The sequence below is a fragment of the Nelumbo nucifera genome, chromosome 4 (genome assembly GCF_055504915.1).
Source record: "Nelumbo nucifera cultivar China Antique chromosome 4, China Antique-T2T, whole genome shotgun sequence".
Classification (NCBI taxonomy): domain Eukaryota; kingdom Viridiplantae; phylum Streptophyta; class Magnoliopsida; order Proteales; family Nelumbonaceae; genus Nelumbo; species Nelumbo nucifera.
In genome coordinates, this window is record NC_142652.1 from 34,683,149 (window position 1) to 34,699,883 (window position 16,735).

General features: G+C 44.0%; 1 protein-coding gene across 1 annotated transcript; it reads right to left on the reverse strand.

Moving 5' to 3' along the window:
- Positions 1-12,327: 12,327 nt before the first annotated feature.
- On the reverse strand, positions 12,328-16,517 carry LOC104607376 (protein TIFY 6B-like). The gene is made up of 7 exons (XM_010273013.3): positions 16,197-16,517; positions 14,752-14,957; positions 14,359-14,651; positions 14,180-14,270; positions 13,732-14,053; positions 13,544-13,601; positions 12,328-12,794 (listed from the first exon to the last, which is right to left on the reverse strand). The coding sequence occupies exons 1-7, from the start codon at positions 16,279-16,281 to the stop codon at positions 12,632-12,634; spliced, it is 1,218 nt and encodes a 405-aa protein (XP_010271315.1). The 5' UTR covers positions 16,282-16,517; the 3' UTR covers positions 12,328-12,631.
- Between the last annotated feature and the right edge of the window lie 218 nt (positions 16,518-16,735).

A 16,735-nucleotide genomic window follows, 5' to 3' on the forward strand; every position in this document is an offset into this window, starting at 1 on the left:
TGAGATTGAAGGGTGTTTCTCCCGTGGAGGTCTTCTCCGTGGTCCGGTAGGCCCATAGAACACTGGGTAGTTCATCTGCCCATAATCCTTTAGCTCGGTCCAGCCGTGCCTTTAGTCTGCAGAGGATGGCTCTGTTTGTGACTTCTGCCTGGCCGTTTGCTTGAGGGTGTGCGACTAAAAAATTCTGTCGAATTCCCATGTCTTGGCACCAGTCTTGAAATTTGATGTCCTTGAACTGCTTGTCGTTGGTAGAAATCAATACCCGAGGTAATCCGAAGCGGCACACGATGTTCTTCCAAAAGAAGTTTTGAACATTTCGGGCTGTGATCGTTACAAGGGGTTCGACTTCTACCCACTTGGTAAAGTAGTCCACTACTACTACTAAGAACTTTCTCCCACCCGTTGTTGGCGGGAATGGCCCGAGTAGATCGATGCCCCACTGTGCAAAGGGCCACGAGCTGGTTAGATACTCGAGGTCGCAGCGTGTTGGTGGTGAATATTGCCATGTCTCTGGCATTTGTCACATTTCCTAACGAGCTTGATGACATATGCTTTCATTGTTGGCCAATAATACCCCTGTCGGAGTGCCTTCTAGGCGAGGGCCCTGCCCCCAAGTGTCCGCCGCACAATCCCTCATGAGTGTCGCGGAGTACGAGCTCGGCTTCGGTAGGTCGCAAGCAACGCAGGTAGGGGAGCGTGTAAGATCTCCGGTATAGCCGTTCGTCTATCATGACGTATTTGGATGCTTGGCACTGCACCCTTCTGGCTGCATTGCAATCTGCAGGGAGGGTCCCGTGTAGCAAGAAGCTCGCAAGCGGGTCAATCCAGCTCGGCTCTGCTTAGATGACGGGAGTGACCTCCTTTGCCCCCCCGAAAATGTTAGGCCGAGGCAAGTCCTCTATGTACACGGTTCTCATGGTGACGTCGCTAGTGCTGGCTAACCTGGATAGGGCGTCGGCCTTAGCGTTCTCCGACCTAAAGATTTGCCTGATAAAGTTTGACTAGAAGTTGAGCAGGGCCTCCCTGACCTAGTTGACCACGAGCTGAGAGTCGCTGCAAATAACAATGTGCTTGGCTTTTATTTCTCTGGCTAGAGCTAGTCTAGCTATCAACGCCTCGTACTCCGCTTCATTGTTAGATGCCGCGAACTCAAAGCGTAGCGCATACTCCAGTTTCGTGCCACTTGGGCCGTGCAGAACTATTCCGGCTCCGCTGCCCTGTTGGTTCGAGGAGCCATCTACATGAAGGATCCAGGGCTCCTCATCCCAGCTCGCGCTTGGCCGAACTAGGAGAGATGACACATTGGCTGCTACCTCACGGGGCTCGGACTCGACCGGCTTGGAAGCCTCGGGCTCACCCGAGCTGGGAGCCTAGTGCTCAACCGGCCTGGGGACTTCAGAGCTGAATGTGCACTCGGCGATGAAATCTGCTAAGGCTTGGGCCTTAATGGCAGTTCGCGGCTTGTACTGGAGATCGTACTCGCTGAGCTCAACGGCCCACTTCGTCAACTGACTAGAGACCTCGGGCTTAAGACTTGCCTTAGAGGTTTGTTGGTGAGGACAATAACAGTGTGAGCCTGGAAGTACGGGCAGAGCTTCCGATCTGCATTTACCAAGGCATATGCTAGCTTTTCTATCTCCGGATATCTCGTCTCTGCTCCCTGCAATATTTTACTAACATAATAGATGGATCGTTGGACCCAATCTACTTCCTTTATTAGTACCGAACTGACCACTTCGTCGCTAGATGAGAGGTACAGTTCCAAAACATCGCCCTCCTTGGGCCGGGTTAAGATCGGTACACTAGCAAGGTATTTTTTGAGCTCGTCAAACGCGAGCTGGCAGTCTTGGGTCCACTCGAACCTTTTGCTCTTAATTGCCTTAAAGAATGGTAGACATCGGTCCGCCGATTTGGACATGAAGCGGCTCAGGGCGGCTATACGGCCGTTCAACCTCTGAACCTCCTTCAACTTCCGGGGTGGTCTCATATCTAAGATGGCCTTAATCTTATACGGGTTGGCCTTGACGCCGCGCCGGTTAACGATGTATCCTAGGAACTTGCCCGAGGTCACACCAAATACACACTTGTTTGGGTTCAGTCTCATATTAAACTTACGCAAAATTTCAAAAACAGAATGCAAGTCTTGTATTAATTCATGTGCAAATTGAGTTTTGACGACCATGTCATCTACATAGCATTCTACTTTTCTTCCGATTAATGGCGCAAACAACTTATTTACAAGTCTTTGAAAGGTTGCCCCTGCGTTTTTCAACCCGAAGGGCATAACCTTGTAACAGTACAGACCGAACTCCGTGATGAAGGCAGTCTTTTCTTCGTCTACCGGGTCCATCTTGATTTGGTTATAGCCCGAATAGGCATCCAAGAAACTTAGCAACTCGTGCCCTGAGGTCGCATCCACCAAGCGGTCAATTCTGGGGAGCGGGAAGCAGTTTTTTGGGTAGGCCCGGTTTAGGTCGGTGTAGTCGACGCACATTCGCCACTTGCCGTTGGCCTTCTTCACCAGGACAGGGTTGGCTACCCAGCTAGGGTAGTGGACTTCTCTTATGAAGTCAGTTGCGAGGAGCTTCTCGACCTCCTCGTCGACCGCTTTCCACCGCTCCAGGGCTAGGTTGCGCTTCTTCTGTCTAACGGGCCTAACTACAGGATCAGTGTTCAGCCTGTGAGTTATGAGGTCGGGGTCTATACCGGGCATCTCTGCCGCAGACCATGCAAAAATATCTAAATTTTGAAGTAAGAAGCTTATCAGTTCGGATCGTAGAGGCTCCTAGACGGAAGCGCCGATCTGAAGCGTCCGAGCTGGGTTTGCCACTGAGGTCGGGACTGCGACTGTTTCTTCCGTGGGCGCGGCTCGTTCTTCGCCTTGCTCCGTAGGCCGCTCCAGTTCGAGGTCGTCGACCACCTTGGTCTTTCCCTTCAGGGCGGCGACATAGCACTTGCGAGACTCGAGCTGGTCGCCCCGTGCTACCCCCACACCGAAGTTTGTTGGGAACTTCATAACCAAATGGTAAGTGGAGACCATCGCCGTAGGACATGGGTGATCGGCCGACCTATTATGGCATTGTAGGGGGAGGGGGTCACGACCCCCAGGAAGTCGTGTTTGAATCTGACCACGCAAGGCCATGTGCCGACTTCCACAGGTACTGTTATTTTCCTAAGGGGTCTGACTTCTTCTCCGCTGAAGCCCACCAAAGGAGTGTCTGCAGGCTTCAGGTCGCTTCTCTGCAACTGAAGCTGGTCGAACGCAGCTTTGAAGAGGACGTCGGCCGAGCTGCTTGAGTCAACAAGTACGCGCCTGACCTCGAAGTCATTGATTCTCAACTTTATTACGAGTGTGTCATTGTGGGTGTAGTGGACCCCTCACGCATCATCTTCTGTGAATAAAATTGGCTCTTCTGTCCTCGACCGCTTTGGAGGATTCTGCTCTTCCCGGGTGGCCTCGCGAACTGACGTGCGAGCTGCTGCTGAAGTGCAACCCGCAATGATCAAACCTCCCCCTATCATGTGGATGGTCCCCCGGACCGGCCTCTCTTCCGGAGGCTGCCTCTGTGGCTGTTCGGCCGGCCTGCTGCTGGACTCGGGAGCATCCTTACCGTGCTCCCCTTGCCGACCTACTTTATTATTTATTATTACTATTATTATTATTATGTACAAAATTTCTTAAATATCCACGACAGATGAGCTCCTCAATCTCATCGCAGAGGTTTTTACAATTTTCAGTACTATGACCGTTATCTTTGTGAAAACTGCAATACAAATTCTTATTTCTCTCATTACGATTCCCCCTCAGATGGGGTGGCCACTTCACGTACGGGGCGTCCTTGATCGCCATCAGGATTTTGGCCCGCTTCGCGTTCAGTGGGGTGTAATCAGCTCGGTCTGCTATAGGAGCCCAGAACGATTGACCCGGCTTTGCCCCCCGAGTTGTATCCTTTTTCTTTCGGTTGTCCCCTTCACTAGAAGGCTCTCCTTCCCTCTTCCTTTTTTTGGGCGCGCCATCACCCTTCTAGTTGATCTCCTCTTCGGTGGCTATGAACATGTCCGCGAGCTTAAGAAACTCGGTTATGGTCGCTGGTTGGTTGACGATCATGTGTCATTTGAACTCTTTGAGTGTCACGCCTTTCTTGGCTGCTGCAAGGCGTACGACGGGGTCCAGGCGCGGTATCTGCATACAAGCATCGTTGAACCGCTTGATATAGCCCCGAATGAACTCTCTTTCTCTCTGCACTATGCTGAGGAGGCTTTCTTCAGTTCGCAAGCACCGCTTGCTAGTGACGAAGTGGGACGTGAAGGCCTACGCGAACTGCGCCCAACTTCTTATCGATCCAGGTGCCAAGTTTTGGTACCATGTACGGGCTACTCCTCTGAAAGTGGGGGAGAAGGCCACGCACATGCACGACTCACTGGCTCTCGCCAGGTGCATCTGTGACTGGAAGGCATCTACGTGATCATTCGGGTCAAACGACCCATCATACTTGTCGAGAGGGGGGAGCTTGAAGTCTTTAGGCATTGGGACTGCCAGGAGTTTGGAAGACAGGGGGGATGGGGGGATGAAACTGAGAGGAGGGGAGCTTTGGCTTCAGTCGAGCTTACCTCTTCTTTGCCCCCGAGCTTGGGCAAAACGTGGGTAACAGATCGGTGACCTCGGCGGTGGTGTCTCTGCTTCTTGGTGGGCTCGGCATTTGTGCTGCTCACCTCTGTGCTGTCCGGAATGGTTTGTGCTGGAAGTAGCTCGGGTCGCTGGTGATGGCTGCGGACAGAGGGATCCTGCTTGGAGTCTGCAGCCAGGATCTCGAACCGGTTCTCAAGGAGCAGGGCTTCAAACTTTGACTGCCGAGGTGATGTAGACCTGGCGAGCTGGGGTCCTCCCAACCTAACCGCCCGTGGCGAGACCGGGGTAGCCAGTCTCTCTTGTCTGCCGTGGGAGGAGGCCTGGCTTTTAGGAGGGTTTTGGGGGGCTTCTCCTTGGCAAGAGGGGCGTTCGTCCTAGCGGCGAGACCTAGCTCGCTGTGAGGTTGGGTGCCGAGGCGGAAGCTGTGACTGTTGAAGCTGAGGTTGAGGCAGCAGGGGGAACTGCTGCTGGTAGTGGTACTGGGAGACGTGGTGCAGCACTTGCTGCTGATAGAGCTGGTGTTGTAGGAGCTGCTGCATTTTCGCTTGCATGACCCGTGTGCATTGCACCAGGTCATCGAGCTGGCTCTGGCCAGTTGCCAGAGGAACAACAATTGGTTCAGCAAAGGTTGTTTCCACAGAGGAAGGAAGGGAAACACCCACAGGCGTCGTTGCTCACGGCACGTTCAGGCTGGGGACTCCGTCCGCCAAGAGAGGAATGGTGAACTGTCCTATGCAGACTGTGGGAACCTAGGGTTGTTCCTTGGAGTTATCCATCTCCATGCTTCGTCCAACGTTGCTTGAGGAAGCCATGAGTGTTGAATTTTTTCAAGGAAGAAAAGAACTGTAAAAGTTTAGAGAAAGGCCTTTTGAAGCGTTTCCCACAGACGATGCCAAATGATAGTGCGCAATCTGGTCACTCCTAGCTGGCACTCGTGTGGCTTCCCAAGAGGTACCTAAAATGAGGAAGAAGAAGAAACCCCGAGGGGTTTTCCCGGCGGGAACGCTCCGACGATTAAGTCAGTATTCTGTGCAAGAAGCAAAGAGAGGATAAAGGCTAAGAGTGAGATAGCACAAGAGATTTTCGAGATACCTATTTTCTGAGAACAGGCTCCTTATAACAGAGTTCTGTTGCACCAGGCCTACTGGCCTCTAACAGGGCAGGTATAACCTGAAGGAATGGTAGAATCCATCTAATGGACGGCAAAGAGGTTGCGGAATGGGTGGGCGAATTTCAAAAATTTTTCTACCTTCCCCCAACTGGGAATCGTATTCCCTAAATTTAGAATACCATATTCAAGGATCTTATCTGAACCAAATCGAACCAAATCTGAACCAAAAGGAAAAAGGGAGGATTATACCTGATCCGGAGAAGCAGTGTCTCCCAAAGTTGGTGTTCACGCCCAAAGAAGAAACCAAGATCCGCTCCTGCTGAAGATGACACAGCTGTGGATGGAACGGAACCAGCAGGGTGCGTCCTACACACTGGATCCTTCGCAAGAATCCAATGGAAACTCTGAACACCGAATCTTCTTCAGTCTTTCTTGCAAGACTGATGTCAAGAACAGATTTCTTGACTTCCTATTTCTGCAAAGATCGAATCTTGCAAAGGTAAATGGCGGCGGTAGGAGGAGAACTCCAAGGGCGAAGATGGCTGAACTGCTTTTCTTCTGGCTGGAGTATGAATGAGATCTAATCTCAATTCGTAGGGAGTTTTCTCTTTTCAAAACGCTAGTTCGAATTCTGATGTATTTCTTCTTGTTTTTCTCCTCCTTTCTTCTTGATTAAGAAACCTCCTAATTAGGACTTATCCCAATCCAAATCTGTATTTGGATAGGGGATTATCTTAATCCTATCTGCAGATTAAGTTAGTTTACTCCTGATCTTATCAGGAGGTTACCAGATTCAAATCTAATTTGAATTTGGTCTCTTGGAGTGGATAAGGTTAAAGGCCCAATCCTTTTACTAACATTAATCTCAGATTCGCCCCATAGATGGGTGATCATATCAGCCCAGCTCGAAATGGGCTTTTGGCCCATTACATGTTCAGTGTTTACAACAGCCACATGGGTTCGGCTCAACCTTTAATACAAGGCCCAGCCAAATTCACTGAAAGACTCAGTAAACTCCTGAGCCCATCATATGGGCCCTATGGGCCCAACACTTACATTAAGTGGTCCCTGGGCCAAGCCATCTTATAAAAACCCAGGGACTGTGGGCAGGTGCAAGATTAGCCCATCAGGTACTATCCTAAATGGTCTTACACTTAACCTCTCAGCCCTTAATGATCAAGCACTGCCCGACAAGAGAGGACCTCTCCCTCGGCTGCAAGGAACAGCGCCGCACTCTCCACTCACATGGATCCCGGGAATTAAAACCATTTGCAAACAATTTGAAACCGTACATATATATATATATAAATATATTAATTTTGCAAAACAAAATTCCAACGATTGAAATCAATTGCCGGTAGTTTGGTTTCCATCAGAGAGAGTGCATTCCCGATCATTACCCTTTTTCCGACAAAGGGGCTGATCTTGTCACTATGATCACCCACTCAGGTGAATTCTCAGACTGTCCCAACATACCCAGGTTTTGATCCCCATCTAAGGATCTCACTGATTGGCATGTCAAAGACAGTCCGATCCGACACCTAGTGAAATGTCATAATCGAGTCTAGGGGTCAGGTGTAACTTTCCAATTTTGTCCATCTGTCTCCAAGGTCCAGGGCAACACTAGAAATCTGGTCCGGTTCAAGGATTCAAGTAATCCCATACTACATGTGCCTCGGGTCTTACCCTAGTGGCTGAGACAGGCCATCCCAACACTTGGTGACACACCAGTATCAGCCTTGGCAGGATAAATCTCCCCAGACTTATCCAATGGGTGTGAATATTTAAAACTAACACGAGTCTCTATAAGTGTCCAGTTTTAGGGTCTTACACAGAATTAAACTAAACAACATGAATCAAGCATGCACTTTATTTATTTCCACTAAATAACAAAAGTACATCAAATCGGATTGAAGCTAAGGGCATACAAGACTGTCTAACATAATCGCCACTATCAGCCTGCCACAGCCGTTACAGACAGGGCTGAGGTGGCACGCGCGGGATCACCACTGCAGGGTACGTACCTGTCTGGTACAAGACACCTTCTAGAGGCGGCAGGCACGACACTATCTGACAAGGGACATGGCGGCTATCCCAGATCTGTCGGGTACGGTGGTCGAGCAGGAAGCCTTCCTGTGGTAGGCCGAACTACCCTTCCAAGAATTACCTTTCGCCGGGCTGTCTCTTGAGTGACGAGCTGCCTGTAGCAAGTTATGCCGAGCTGACTGACCCGAGGTGTCTATGCCTCGGGGTGTCCAGAGGTGAATCGGTGCGTTCCTGTCTAGGAGTGGCCCGAGATCCATTGGGAGGAGCTCGGGCCTCAAGAGAGGTCAGGGTACCCCGAACTCGGGGCGCTCCGAAGTACCTTAACCCTCTGGGGGAGGTTCAGGTAAGGCGGCTTCCGGCAAGTAGTTTACCTGCCCAGTTGCCGAGCTGAACTCGGTGGGTCCTTCCCTTCGAGTTGTGGTTGCATCCGTTGCGCTGTCACGCTGAGTCACTGTTTGAGCAAGGTCACGCCCACGTGTACCCGTGCTACGAGGTCGGGTCAAATCACCCTCTATCAGGTATCTTGGTCAATGGGAACCAACTTCCCCCTTCCAAAATCCAAAAAAAATAACTGGTCCTTGTATAATGGTAAAATCCCAAGCTATCAAGTATAAAAAAACAGGTTCAAGTCTGAAAACAACCACTTTGTACAAAGAAAAAAAAAACTAAAACACAGCATTCTTAATACAATAAAATTCCGATTCTGCCCGCAAACAAAGGTATATACAATGCAAGAACATTGGAGTGTTCACTCTTAATTGATTATGTAGCCTAAGGTATACAAAACACTGACCTATTGTATCAATATTTTGATCCTGTTGATATCTTTTTTGGTTAAGGGATCATTACAAAGCGTACAAAAGTAAGAAATAATATCAATGTTTGATGCAATTCCCCATATCAACTAAATTTCTTTGCCATGTTAATCATCCTTTATTGTGAGTCAGGTGGGAGCACAATCTTATAGCTTTTATCAACCATGCCAAACTCAAATTTGATTAATGTTGACTAGAAAGTAAGATTTACATGTGCAAGATCTTTTCTTTTTTCCTTATAAAGCGGAATCACATTATCATTTGCAAGTTGCACAGGTTGTGTTTGGTTGTAATGCAAATAAATTTGCACTGATGCAAAATCATGGCAGTGTAAATGATTTGAGTGTAAATTCTGACATATTTTTGTATCAAATTTTAATTTATTTTATTTGATTGCAGTACAAATGAAGTAAAGTAAGATATGAAGCAGAATAAAGTAAAATCAAAAACAAAATTAAACAAGAATTTGCATTTTTTACATTTGCACTCCCATGTATTTGTATTAGTGCAAATAAATTCACTGCAACTAAACACAGCCATAGGGAAAAACAAATCTAATAGCTGTTTTATTTAATTTCGGTTACATCTTGTTTATTCAATTCAAATTAAAATTCCGTTCTTTTTTTTATTTTGTAATCTTTCTAATCTGATTTTTTATTTTCAAGGTATTAGTATATTCATACATGTTTTGAGGAGCAAATGAATGTTATGTAAGAACTCTTGAAAATAAAATAAAACTTAGAAAAGGGATTGTTTATTGATGATCTGAAGCATGAAGCTGGTGGAACTCATCTTGCAAATTTTCTATTGCAGCTCAGCCTAATTGATGAATAGTAACAATAGTCATAGGATTTGATATCTTTTATGATAGAAAACAATGGCATAACTTTTCTTTTTATGGGTTGGTAAGGTCTCCTATAGAAAACAATAGCATCTCCCCTTTTGAGGGAATGGCCATTCCCTCCCTTTCCCTTGAGAATGAGAATCCATTCCAGCTAATCTCAATTCTAATTCCCCACTAAACAAACAGGCAGGGGAATAAACCATTCCAATTCAGATTCCAATGAATTTGAATTTTCATTCCAAATGCAATCCAAACAGATCCTAAGCTCTTAAAGAGGAAAATAATATATTAAGTTTTTTGCATAGTTGTCTAGAACTGAAGCCAAGTATTGGCATTGTATGATAAAAATTATTTGCCAACCTCTGAAATAAACTATTCCTATCAGACCCACAGTATAATGACTACCAAATATTTTTCCATAGGCACCATTTGTTTGCAGTGCAATTTTAATTGCACTAATACAAATGCTTGGGAATGCAAATGAAAAGAGCACAAATTCTGATTTAGGCTGTGTTTCGTTACAGTGCAAATTTATTTGCACTAGTACAAATGCATCAGAGTGCAAATGTAAAAATTACAAAATTTATGTATAATTTTGTTTTGGATTTTACATTGTTCTGTTTTATGTCTTAATTTACTTCATTTGTACTGCAATCAAACAAAATAAGCTAAAATTTGAAACAAAAATAGGTCAAAATTTACGCTCAAATCATTTGCACTGCCATGGTTTTGCATCAGTGCAAAATTATTTGTATTGCAACCAAACACAGCCTTAATTTTTCTGAGGGTTTTACTTGGATTCAACTTTAAACTAACAAATAAGGTAAAAGTGAAAGCAAAAACTGAACCAGGATTTACAGTCATAAAGTTAAAACAAAAAATGAACCAGAATTTACACTCTCATACTTCTACATCAGTTCAAATGAAATTGCACTAGAAACAAATTTTGAGAACAAAAATGGAAAATATATATATATATATATATATATATATGTGTATTTAAATGGTACAATATATATATATATATATATATATATATATATATATATATATGTGTGTGTGTGTGTGTGTGTGTATTTAAATGGTACAACTAAGTAAAAATTTAGATTATAACAGGTAATAGAATAGGCTTTGATTAGATAAAAGGGTTGGGAGAATGGGGATCAACAGTAGATTTTGTTTTTTTGTTGTACAAAAAGACAAGCACTATATAGCTGCCGAGATTCAAATAACCAAGTACAAATTAGGGTTTCTTTTGACAGAGAAGCCTCTAAAACCAAACAACTAAATAACGGAATCTTCCAACTAAATTGTGCAGGAAAGTGTCAAATATTTCCTCATATTTTCTATATTATAAAACATACACTCTTTTTTATTCTACACTGGTTTTGCCTATCTTTGTTCAACTAACATTCATATATGTATAGAGAACAAATAAATATGAAAATCTATGGAATCAACACTCACGGACTTCTCCAAAGTGGGGCTCTATAACCTTATCAGCCTCACTCTGTCATTTTATATTGAACTTCATTGTCATCCCCCTAATCTGTCTTATATCAGGAATTAGCTCAGAGCATATTACAGTATTTCCTCTGAATTTCTTTTTTTTTGGGTTTAAAAAAAATAATTATTTTATTTCTTTGTTCTGGGTTTTGGTCTTTGATCTTTTCACTGTCGGGGCCAATGGGGTTTATTTTGTTTTATTTTTGGTATTGTACTTTTTTGCTTTCTGATTGGTGTCGGTGGAATGCTGCCGCCGGGAGGCTCCACCACCTCCATAATTGCCCATTTGGTCTACCAATTCATGACCCAAGTCTTTGTCTTTTTGAGTTTTTTTTTTTTATGGGTTATCTTTTTGAGAGATTTGATGCATCATATTTATCACGAGACCTAAAAAAACCCACCACTTGCTTCTGCCTCTCTTAACTCTACTCACGTGTAACTCTTGAAAATTCAATTCTCTCTCTCTGAGAGGATTGATTGAGTCAAAGAGGGTTTCTTCCTATATACGAACTCCCCCGCAAGATAAGAGATTGGAATCAGAGATGGATTCAAGCCAGTAGATATTGGTCATAGATCCGACGTTTAAGAGTCACATTCTTCATGGGGAACGCTGCCAGCGTCACAGTCCTTGTGAAACTTGTACAAGAAACGAAGAAGAGGAAAACAACAATAGAGATAGGATTTCAATTCTCCAAAACCAAATTTGGGGTCCCCACTGGCTTGAATTAAAAGGATGTTAACGTCTTCATCGCTGGTAGATCCCTGAAAGCTACATATTTTCATGTCACAATTCACAAATAGTAGCAGGGAAAAGGGTCCCCTCCCCTGCAGCTGGGTTTGTACTATAGATGAATTCCAGGCCACAGATTGGAGCTATACTTGTTCACGAATTGCCACCACTCAATCTACAAGAACAAGAGTCCTCTGCGACTCTGCCCATTTTCAGACCGAACCCTATTGGTGGTAAGTCTTCTTTACCCAATTATCAAGTTTCAACCAGACCTTGACCTGGGTGCTACTCTTCTTTGTCAACCTTTGAGCCCCCACCCAAATGAAGTCTTGGTTCAAATGGGTGAACCTGATGAAACAGACTTCCTGGGACCTGAGGGGACACCCATTAAAACCCTTATTTCCGTTCTCTTAAACAGATGAAAATGTTCCAGTTGTAGAGTATAGAGTTAAAGACATCAACTAGGATGACTTCCCAACTAGGTATTTTGACTATTTTCCTGCCATCCTTCCCAGAAGAGAAAGCGTTTGAATCCCAAGGATTGCCAACATTGGAGCCTCCTATTCATGCTCTGTTCTCTCTATTAAAGCCCACCCAGAATTCAATATGCCAATAAAAAGCAAACAAGAAACAATAACAGGAATATTTACTAAACTTCATAACTTGTATTATTTTTTTTTTTTTACAATATCTCGTAGAAGTTAAAATTGTTACAAAGTTTCCCCAAGCGTTCTCGGATGAAAAGGCTCCGATCACATCTACAGGAAAGAGAACCATCTAAAAACATATACTTAAGAGACTTAATTAAGATTTAAGGCCGAAAGAATCGGGATTAAAAATCATTAAAAGATAAAAAAAGGAAAAACAAAAGTGGCAAAAATAGCTAATGCATAATAATTCTTCAGGTCAAATCTCCGTGGTACCATGCTGCAAGGTATTGTTGCCACCCTCATTCTTGTTGGACCCCAAGCACCATGCCTGCTCCTTGCTGGCTGAGAGGATTAGTGGAAACTGGACCAGATTTTGCAGAAAAACTGAGACTGTTGGATTCAGGGTTGGTGGATTCATCTAATGACTTGTTGTTGATGTTGTAAGGGGTCATGCTCATCATCCTGCATGGCATCAAGGCGTGTTAAGATGGAAAGACAATTATTTACCACCATATTCATGGGGTCTGTCTGTGATTTCATATGAAGAAACAATAAAAATCAATGCTTCCAACACAATTCAGATCTCCTGCCCACTAGAATCCTACCCACAGGAATGGTAACATGCAAATACGTGAGATGTTCTCAATGTGCAGCTGTAGTGATGTCTGGATAGGGTTCTTGTGGGTAGGAGATCCGCGCACCTTCCTGCATTACTCTGGTGTCCACAAAATTCTCCAGTGGTGATATTAATGGTAATATTCAAAACTGCAAAGTTGTGGCCTTAGTTGAAAACAAGAGTAACTCCAACTACTGACCCCCTCTATAAGTCTCAATGCAGAGTACTCTCATATACTCTTACAACTCAACCATAATCCCAACTATTTGGTTCAACGCAGTGAGCTTAAAATTGTTGTGGTTAGACACTCATCCAACTAAACCACCCTACATCAGTGTACTCGTCCCCATCTTTTACCAGGTATTGGTAAATTACCATTAGAAAGTACAAATTAGAAAGGACCACAGAGTCACTATCCAAATTTCGCAGTTAATAAATCTAAGATAGGAGCAAGCAGTTGGTTCATGAGCATTTATTTATTTGTTTATTTATTTTTGCAAGAATAAATTAATAATAACCCAACCCACAATCAGCAAAGAAAATATTCACAGATCAACATAAGAAATCATCAATTCAAATAGTTCAAAAAATTTACCTCTCCTTGCGCTTCTCCAGAAACCGAGCCAAGGATGCTTTACGGGCTTGAGGCACAGCTGCAGAATAAATACAAGTGTATCATTTCCTATGTGATATATTTCGAATATACCTTCAATTGAATACCACATCTCTTATGGTTCAAGAAACTACAGATGTTGAAAGGCCAAAATAAGTGAGAAGACATACCTGCAGGCATCAGAGTGGGAGTAGCAGAGCTTATAGAAGAAACCATGTTTTGGGGCTCCTGTTGGCAGCTGGGAGCACTCAAATTACCTTTCGGCTTTGAAGCAATTAGCTCATCGGGGCTGCTAGATCCACTACCTGACTGAGCAGTGGCATGTGAACTAACAGAAATGGGGCTTGAGAGACCTGAGCATGGCGATGCAGCATAGGACTGGTTCCCATGCAGACCTTCACTTGCTGCAGGTTTTGGGGTCGGTGCCTGCACTTGAGCTCTTGGGTTTGTCACGGAAGACCCACTTGCAGCAAAGAACATAATAGCCTGAGCCTGAACAGAAATTCACCACCATAAAATAAGACCAAGTTTTCTCAGTGATCACGCACACACACACACACATACATGCACACACACCTATACATAGAGAGAGAGAGAGAGAGAGAGAGAGAGAGAGACCTTTTCAGGAGTGATATCATCATAGACACTGACAGCTCCCCCATAAAAGATGGTCAGTTGAGCAGGTGCTCCTGAGGGCTTTGAAATGTTCCTACAGAGAGATTACAATCCAGTTTAACTTTAAAAGTATTTTTTCAAAAACAGAGTGAGATCTCATGAACCTGAAGATGTTCTATTACCTTGGATCTATGGCCCTTGCCATGGAACTCACTGTAGGAAGAATAGAATGTGAGGTTCCAACAGGAATTCCTCCAAGAGGTTGCTGCTTCACATTAGCAGCAGCCATGCTCTGACCCGTGGTAGCAATGTTAGTCTTGAAGAAAGGGTTGTTCATGGCAACAGAAATTGCTTGGTTAGCTTGAAACATCCTCACATCAGTTGGGCGATGGGTGGCATGGGCATCAACGTGTTGTATAGGATAAGCTGACATTGCATAATGGGTACCCCCTTGCCTATCAAAATTGAAGCTTTTCTGTAAACCAAAAAGCAAGAAAAACAAGACAGAATCAGATCAACCAGTAAGAAAAGAAATTTATATTAATTTCCTGATGTTAGAGAAGTTATATAAAAACCTGAACCATGCCAGAAGTTGATTTGTGATTAGCATCAAAGGCATCTGCTGTTGCTATAGCAGGAATAAATCCAGAAGAGGCAAGGGGATCAAATACAATCTTTTTTGCCCTGTCTTCTTGACCAGCCTTGAAAGGCATAATAAACTGAGGTATGGCAGAGACTTTGTTTGAGAAAGGCCATTGCATGCCTGGACCTCTCATGAAGACTGCAATTTCCAGAGAAAGCAGAATAACCCTAATTAGTTTCACTCACACAGATCGCCACTCTCCAATCTAACAAGAAACTGCAACCCGGATCTAACTAAACATCACAGTTTGAGAAATCAAAGAATCAATCTCCAAAGTTGAGCAGATTGACCAAAAACTGATTCAAATTTCAGAATTAACAATTGGGAAACACGCTGGTTGGTTATGTTCCAATAGAACATAAAATACGTTGCCAATAAAAAAAAATGGACCACTGAACAGAAAACAAACAGGAATCTTGAAATTCTTTATGGGAAGCCACAACTAAGGAGTTGCAAAATATTCTAATTGTTCAGTACAGCTATACAAGTGAGATGAAAATGTTTATAAAACACAAATACTCAAATATACGACAGAAAATAGAGTATGAAAACATTTGATTCCTTCGCATAGTTACAGAAACATTTTCCCACATAAAAAAATGGAGGAGCCAAATATAATTAGTTAAATAGCACATGTAACTAACAGGGCGCATGTTAGAGAAGACTTAGCCAAATAAACAATAAAAAAGTACAATAATTAGGGGATAAACACTAACAAAGAACAGAGACCCATTTGCATGGAGATTCAATGAACATCAAAAGGAGATCCTCAGTAGTAATTTCATGCATGTCCATTAGAGGGGGAAAAACCAAAGACCAAAAAAAGAAAAGGTAAATCTAAACGAAAGGAGCAGTCTAAAGTGAGCTTCTGGGTAGTGTTAAGGTAAAAGGTTTATTCATGCGACCAACTTTGAACTACACAGACGCATGGAAGTTAGTAAATCAAAGCTCATCTCTGAAAGCAAAGAAAACAGAACGCAAAAGCAGGAAAACCCCTTTCTTTTCGCATTCCATTTAATTCGGACTGTGCGACTCTGTGTAGCTATTGCCCTTGCAGAAGGGCGAAGCTGTTAAAAATTCCTGGCGCACGCTAGCACGTCCACCAGTGAATATAAAACAAAAGAAAATAGCAACAAGTTCCAATACACCATTCAGAATCCAAAGGTTGAATCTCAAAATCAAACAACCCAAACTAAACCGCAGAAAAAATTAAAAAAACCAAGAAAATGTCCAAAAAAAATCAATCTTCAACAAAGAGGAACCAGATTCACAACAACCCAGCTCCATTACTAGATATTTAAACATAGCCACAGCGAAATCCAGAGCAACCTTATTAGTTTCAGAGCAGAAACCACGAATTAAGCAAAAGAAGAGTACCTGAATCCTTGCTTGCATCCTTAGTCTCCTCCTTCACAAGCGTCACCGATTCTTTCGAACTCAGACCCAAGAAATCCCTCTCCATCACGGATTTCCGAACACAAACACCCTAAACCTTCACTCTCGGATCAAACCCAACTCCTCAAATCGCTTCAGCTCGACGAATTCCAAAAACCCAGCTCCGAACATCACCAGAAAAAAAGACCACCGATCCCTCCCACACCTGCCGAAATGTTTCGGTCTCCGCAGCAAAAGAAAGAGTGAGGAAATGCTTTTAGTTTTTAGACGACCTCTGCGAGTGTTAGAGAAGCGAAAGAGTGCAAAATCTATTATTATAGTCCCTAATTTCACCAACTCGCTATATCGACCGTCCGATCGTTCGGAATCTTTCCGTGCGCTCTATTACCGACTACTCCGGTCATAACCGTTTCTCCCCGTCTCCACCACGTGCGCCAACAATAAATCACACCTTCTGAAAATCGTGGCCACCTGCCGGTGGTGGTCCTCGCGCCGAGTTCAATCGCACCACGTGGCAACTT